Here is a 6,858-nt window from a genome sequence, read left to right as displayed (position 1 = left end):
GTCCCCGATCCAAATGTGGGTGCTGTGCCTTGATCAGGACCCAATTCCAAACCCTTCAGCCAGACCCCATGCACCAGAATCCCATCCCTAGACTAAGATCCTATAAAGAACGAGACAAATCCCACCCTCGGACCCTAAATCCCAAACCCCATCTCCCTGTGGCCATAACGAGGACCCCATCACCAGTCCAGGACCCTATTCACATACACCACGACCCCATTCCAAGTCCAATCCCCTATTCCCAGACCCCAAAGCCCCCTGAACACATCCCCATCCACCTCCCTAGTGTTCCCCAACCTCCTCCCCACCCCATCCCTCCCCTTGGCCGGCACAGCAGCGTTATGTGGGACATTTGGTAGTCATTAGGGCCAGAGGGAAGGAGGCAGGCGCAGGAGCAGCCTTTCTTCTCCAGCTCACAGCTCACATCCCGGCGCCTCACTCTTGGGTGGACGGCAGCCAAGAGTGGCTGCGCTCCCCGCACCCCATCCCGCAGAGGCCATGGGTGAGCGACTGGCCCTTGGGGTGCCCCCCAGCCAACGGGGTTGCTTCTGAAGGATCCTAAAGGCTTTTAATCAGGACGAGGAAAGGCAGCGGGGTTCCCCGGCCATGCTCAGCAGCACAGCGGGAGGGGATGTGAAGGGACGGCTGTGGGGATCGGGGTGGTGAGGACCCCCCCAGTGCATCCCTGCTCTCATCCAGGCTGTTCGGGGCGATGAGAGGTGAGTGAGGGTCGGAGCCATGGGGAGATGTGGGATGAGGAGTGGGGCTGGTGGCACAGCAGTGCCCGACTAGGGGGTCCCTGTTATTATCTGCGGAGATAGGAAGAGACAAGGGGAACCCAAAGCCCTCTGGGGTGTTTTCCCAACTCTGAAGTCACCCATGGTGGTAGGGGGGGGTAGGGACAGGGCAGACCTCCTCCTTACAGCCCAGCGCTGGGCAGAAAAGCAAACATAGGACATTAGGCAGGAAGGACGCGGAGGGCAGAGGGAGGCCCCCCCAGCACCACCGCCCCGGGTTTCCGTGGGGGAGGCAGGGTTTATAAGCAGGGGATGCTGGCTGTGCAGCACTCCGGCCATGGGACGCGGCCCCTCGCGGCATCCTTGCTGCAGCAACCTCAGTGCTGAGGGCTGGCTGTGGGGCAGGTCAGGGGTACTTGGGCAGGGGGGGAGGCTGCAGAGCTGTGGGGCTGGTTGTGTGCAGTCCTCAGATGGGTATCGGCAAGACACTGGGGATCTGTGGTGCTTGCCTTGCATGCAGGGTGCTTGGGGTGGGGGAAGAGGGGGATCCTGGACTCACTGCCCCCCATGTTATGGCCCAGCTGCCCATTGGGTTGTGACAAAGCCCTTTGGGCTGGAGGATGGTTCTGTATCTACTTTTATGCTTTCCAAATAGAATACAGGGTTGGGGCAGCTCAGAAATGATACTGTTGGTAATGAAGCAGGCTCAGAGCTGCCATCATGCTTGGGTGATATCTCCAGAGCCATGTTGACAGCTGTGGTGACATTGGACTGCAGCACCTTTTGGGGAGCCACCGCTTTCCTTTTGGGGCTTGGATCCGCTCCATGCCCCATGCAAGGGTTTGGTGAATCCTTGGAAGGGATTTTGATCCAGGAGGGTGTCACTGCAGTCAGGCTCTCCCTTTGGCCCTGCTGGGGCTGTGGTGTCACCGACCTGCTCCTCATATTGCCTTTCAGCAGGGGACCTGGTGGGAGGAGAGGAGGAGGAAATGCCATCCTTCTGCTACCGACCAAACGGTAAGGAGCAAGGCCACCCTGCCAGCCCCATCCATGGGGTAGGCAGGGACAAAGACCTGATTGCATCCCCTTGTCCATCCCTGATCCATCCCCAGTCCATCCCTGATCCACCTCTGATCTATCCCTGATCCATCCCCCTTCCCTTCCCAATCCATCCTGTGGTACAACCCTTATCTATCCCTCTCTTGCTCAGGCAGGGCACGGGGTGGCTGCAGCCAGTGCCAGAAGAACCTGTCCCTGCAGACAGCTGTCAAAGTCCTCTACGTCTTCTCCGTGCTGCTCATTGTGGCTGTGACCGTGCTGGCTGCCCTGGGTGAGCACAAGGCAGAGCTCCTTCCCTCCCTCCTCCCTTTCATGGGGAATAGTTGGGCTCCATGGAGAGGGACTGAAGCAGCCCCAAATCCCAAGCTCCCAAAGTGGCAAACTGAAGGGACCCTATCTATGGGGATGTTTAAGTGAGGGAGGTGGGGGGTCCTGTATAACACTGGGGGTCCCAATTGACCCTGCTGAGGATCAGCAAGCCTTTGGAGACATTGCAGCCCTTTGGTATGAATAGTGATGGCTGTGCTGTCCCCTCACTGCCCACCACCCCTCCACAGTGTTCAAGAAAGTCAACTCCATCTCTGGAGATATCAGCTCGGCCCAGATGTACTATGAAGAGAAGATCTTGTCCATCCAGGGGGACCTCCGAGAGTTGGGTGAGTCTGCGCGGCTTCTCCCCAGCCATGGGGCTGCATGGTCTGTAGGGATGGTGTGTGGGCTATGGTGTGGGTCCCATGGTTGGCGGTGCAGGGAGGGAGCAGAGGGTGGGTATTGGGGTGGTCCCCATGGTTGGCGATATGGGGATGGGGTGTGGGGTGAGCTATGGGGTTCCACGGTTGGCATTGAGGTGCAGGACCTCTCTCTGTCCTCCCTTCAGATGAGAAGAGCTCAGGCAACTGCTCCCTCTGCCTGGAGACAGGGCAGCTGGGCCAAGAGCTTGGCAAGCTGCAAGGCGAGCTGGAGGAGATCCAGAAGATGCTCTTGGTTCAGGAGGTCCTCCTTGACCGCACCTCCCGCACCCACAACACGCTCTCATCCAGCAGCACTGAGATCAGCAGCGAGGTGGCCGACTGCTCCTCCTCCACCCGACAGCTGAACGAGAGCATGGGGCAACTGGTGGCCCAGTTAGGGGGCTGGAGAGCCATCACCTCCCAGCTTGATGGTTCGCTCAAGGGCCTGGAACAGGAGCGCTTTGACGTGAGGGCGGCCATGCAGCAGCTCAACTTCACCTTGGGGCAAACCTCCGATTGGATCCAGCTCATCCAGAGGAAGACGGACGAGGAGACGTTGACGCTGCAGAAGATGGTCACCGAGTGGAAGAACTACACGCGGCTCTTTGCGGGGCTGCGGGCTGCCTCTGCCGATACGGGTGAGCTGGTCAGGAGCATCCAGGCTGGCGTGGGCACTGCAGCCAGGCAAGTGGGCCAGAATGCTGAGGGCATGCACGACCTGGTACTGCAGGTGATGGGGCTGCAGCTGCAGCTGGACAACATCTCCTCCTTCTTGGATGACCATGAGGAGAACATGAACGACCTGCGCTATCACGCCAAGTATGCCCAGAACCGCACGGCTGAGCGCTTTGAGACGCTGGAAGGTCGCATGGCTTCGCATGAGATTGAGATTGGCACCATCTTCACCAACATCAACGCCACCGACAGCCACGTGCACAGCATGCTGCGCTACCTGGACGACGTGCGGCTCTCCTGCACCTTGGGTTTCCATGCCCACGCTGAGGAGCTCTACTACCTGAACAAGTCCCTCAGCCTGGTCCAAGGCACTACGGACCTCCTGCGGGAGCGCTTCGGCCTGCTCAGCGCACGGCTTGACTTTGACATCCGCAACCTGTCCATGGTGATGGAAGAGATGAAGGTGGTGGATGTCCGGCATGGGGAGATGCTGAAGAACATCACCATCTTAAGAGGTGAGGAGCATCTTAGCTTGGGTTGGGTCTGTTGGGTTTTGGGGGCTGTGCCTGATGGGGGAAGGCAGGTTTGGAGGCTGGGTTTTGGAATCATAAGAGTCATGAAAGTTGGACAACGCTTCCAGGATCATCAAGTCCAACTGTCAACCCACCTCCACTATGCCCACCCATAGAATCATGTAATCATTCCAGCTAGAGAAGACCCCTAAGATCCCCAAGTCCATCTCCAACCCATCCCCATCGTGCCTGTTAACCAAACCATGTCCCCAAGTTTCTATGTTTCTGCACTCTTCAGCTTTCCCTTTAAAGCAGGTAACCCCACAGCTAGTCCTGGGTATGGACACCTCAGGACAAGGACACCTGAAACTTCCCATGGGGACTTTGGTAGCCTGGGGACATTCATCAACCCGCATCCCCAAATATGGTGGCAGGGACCCACTGCTCCCAATCCTGCCCAGGGCATCCTGCAGTGCCAAGAGCACCAAATTCAGCCCTCCACACCTGATGCATCACACTCACCCCTCCCTTTTCCTCCTGCAGGTGTGCCAGGCCTCCCGGGTCCCCGCGGCCTCAAGGGTGATGTTGGCATCAAGGGTCCCGCAGGAAGCAAAGGAGAGAAGGGTGACATGGGCAGCCTGGGCTCACCAGGTCCACCTGGCTCCCCCGGACCCCCTGGTCTCCCTGGTCCCCAAGGGGAAAGGGGACCCCTGGGCACAAAGGGTTTTCCTGGCCTCAAGGGCTCTAAAGGCAGCTTTGGGCAGTCTGGCTCCAAGGGACAGATGGGACCCAAGGGAGATATGGGTCCCCCAGGGCCAGAGGGGAGGCCAGGACCAACAGGACCCCCTGGTCCTCAAGGAAAACTGGGGCTTCCTGGGAACCCCGGGGCTGTGGGACAGATTGGCCCCACAGGTCCCAAAGGAGACCCCGGCTTAAGGGGACCCCCAGGCCCCCCAGGCCCCCCTGGTCCTCTTGGCCCATGATGCAGCCTTGGGGCCATGGGATGGAGGAACCCCTCCCAGCTCTGAGAATATCCCCTGCTGCTGCTGCCAGACCCTGGGGACAGGGCAGGAAGGACCCTAAGGGGGTCCAGATCCCCCAGCATGATGCCTTTTTGGGGTGCACAGGGCTGGTCCCTGGTTCTTGAGTGGGCTGCAGACTCCTGGGACGTTGGGTCCCCGCAGGACGAGGACCTGTACGGGCTGGGGCACAGCTGGCTTGTGCTCTATTTCCAGCCACCTTCACCCCTCCTCCCCTGGCTGCACCAGCAATGTAATCCCAGCACAATAAATCTGTATGGGGACAAGTGGTTCCTGCCTTGGAAACATTGGGATGAAGGGGGGTGTAGGGGGGGCAGGGGAGGAGCCCAGATCTAACCTGTGAGCATTGACATGGTACAGATGGTGAGGTGAGATGGGCCCCTGGAAGCTGTCCCCATGTCCCAGGCTGGTGAGCAGGGCGTGGGTTGTTTTTCCCTGGCGGAGGGCAGGGAGGGGGCAGCTGGAGGCCCCAGGTACCCGAGCTGGTGCCTTGGTGCCAAGAGCAACACAGAGCTGAGGAAAACATCCAGCCTCACTCCCAGCCCCACCTTGGGCTCTCCCCAGCCTCACTGTGGGGCTGCAGTACCCCCTCCAGCCTGCACACACCTGCACACACAAGCTCTGCTTCACTGCCTGCTCCTGGGTGAAACAGGTCTTTGCCAACAGCAGCTCTGACTTTGTTTTCCAGGGGCTTGTTCAGGCCACAGCTCTCCCTGTCCTTGTTCCCACTCCAGTTCCTATTCTATCCTCATCCCTGTTCCATTTCATCCCATCTCTGTCCCTGTTCCCATCCCAACCTTCATCCCATTCCCATCCTCATCCCTCATCTCTCACCCCTCCCTCCTCCTCATCCCATCTCATCCTAGTTCCACCTTCACTGCATTCCCAGCTCCATCATCATCCCCACCTCATCCCGTTTCCTATCCTGTTTCATCCTCATTCCTGATCTCATCCCCATCTCCATCCTCTGACCATTACCATTACTGTTTCCATTCCCATTCCATCTCCACCCCTGCCACCCTCTATAGCCCACATCTCAGGGAGCCCCATACCATCCCCACCAGCCCTGCCTGGGGCGCAGGTCCCAGCCCATGGGGCCGTTTATTGCTGTTGGCAGGGCGGCTTCCTGTTTTCATCTCAGAATTAACAGCTGCAGAGCTACAGAGCTATGACGCTGCTGCTTAACGCAGGCAACCCAGAATCTCTTCTTCCCACCTGAGCATCCCAGGCATGGATAACAAAGAGCCACAGCCCCGAACACCTCCGTGCCTCAGTTTCCCCATCTGGATATCATCCTGACACAGATGACGGTGACACACAGCCCATGGCTGGTGATGCCCACGGGAACACTGCCCAACCCTAAGCTCCCAAGGACACTGGAGCCGTTGGCAGGCACTGGTGCCAAGCACAACAGTCAGCAGCTGCAGCACCGCTGGTGAGCCCTGGCCAACACCCCCATCCTGTGAATGACCCCATTGATGGCAGCAGCAGGACAGCTGCTCAGGGAAGGGTGGGGGACAAACACCCACGTTCCCCCCCCGTCTGGGCTCCTTGCACTCTGCCCAGCCCGGTTATTCACTGGAACTTGTAGCAAGGGTGTGGTTTTTTTTTTCTCCTTGTATTAAATCCATTTGGATTAAGTGTAATTCTCTGGTTAACATTTCAGTTACAGTAACAATAAACTCCTCTCTGTGTGGGTCCAAGGGCTCTTCCCTTCTGCTCTTCCCATCAAACCCAGCCCTGTGGACATGTCCTGGAGAGACACACTGCTGGAGGATGCTCCTGCCCTACCCAGGCTGAAAGGCACCCAAAGGCACATCCCAAATACATGCCCTGGGACCCCACCAACCTTCTCACAGTCCTGTAACACACAGCTCAGGCTCTCTTCCAAAGTTTGGAGCTGTTTGGGAGGAGACATCCGCCTCCTACAGCCGCCACAGGACGGGATGCGGGATGGAGCGGGGGCTGCAACTCAGCCCAGGAGGAGCTGAGCTCTGTCTGCCAGCAGCTTTTCTTCTCACCCTGGTGTGGAACGAAAGGAAAGATAAACAGAGCTGGGAGGGACAGAAAACATCCCTCAAGCAGAGCCTGGGAAAGTCAGGCA

The 6,858-nt window shown here is 58.5% G+C and overlaps 1 protein-coding gene across 2 annotated transcripts; it reads left to right on the top strand.

Annotated features, from left to right (window-relative positions):
• Positions 1-347: 347 nt before the first annotated feature.
• Positions 348-6,457, top strand: SCARA3 (scavenger receptor class A member 3). Of its 2 annotated transcripts, none has more exons than XM_015859700.3 (6): positions 348-719; positions 1,695-1,754; positions 1,948-2,067; positions 2,354-2,452; positions 2,674-3,717; positions 4,258-6,457. In XM_015859700.3, the coding sequence occupies exons 1-6, from the start codon at positions 713-715 to the stop codon at positions 4,695-4,697; spliced, it is 1,770 nt and encodes a 589-aa protein (XP_015715186.2). In that variant the 5' UTR covers positions 348-712; the 3' UTR covers positions 4,698-6,457. The 2 variants fall into 2 exon arrangements, with proteins under 2 accessions (XP_015715186.2, XP_015715187.2); XM_015859701.3 differs by having other exon boundaries at positions 370-719; positions 1,698-1,754.
• Positions 6,458-6,858: the final 401 nt, after the last annotated feature.

The sequence above is a fragment of the Coturnix japonica genome, chromosome 3 (assembly GCF_054131305.1).
Source record: "Coturnix japonica strain WE chromosome 3, WE-NBRP24, whole genome shotgun sequence".
NCBI lineage: Eukaryota > Metazoa > Chordata > Aves > Galliformes > Phasianidae > Coturnix > Coturnix japonica.
The sequence above is the reverse complement of the archived record's forward strand: the minus strand, read 5'-3'. Positions and strand labels throughout refer to the sequence as shown.

Coding starts and splice junctions, on each gene's coding strand:
- SCARA3 (XM_015859700.3), top strand. Junction 1,755..1,947: donor CTTCTGCTACCGACCAAACG/GTAAGGAGCAAG, acceptor TCTCTTGCTCAG/GCAGGGCACGGGGTGGCTGC. Junction 2,068..2,353: donor GACCGTGCTGGCTGCCCTGG/GTGAGCACAAGG, acceptor ACCCCTCCACAG/TGTTCAAGAAAGTCAACTCC.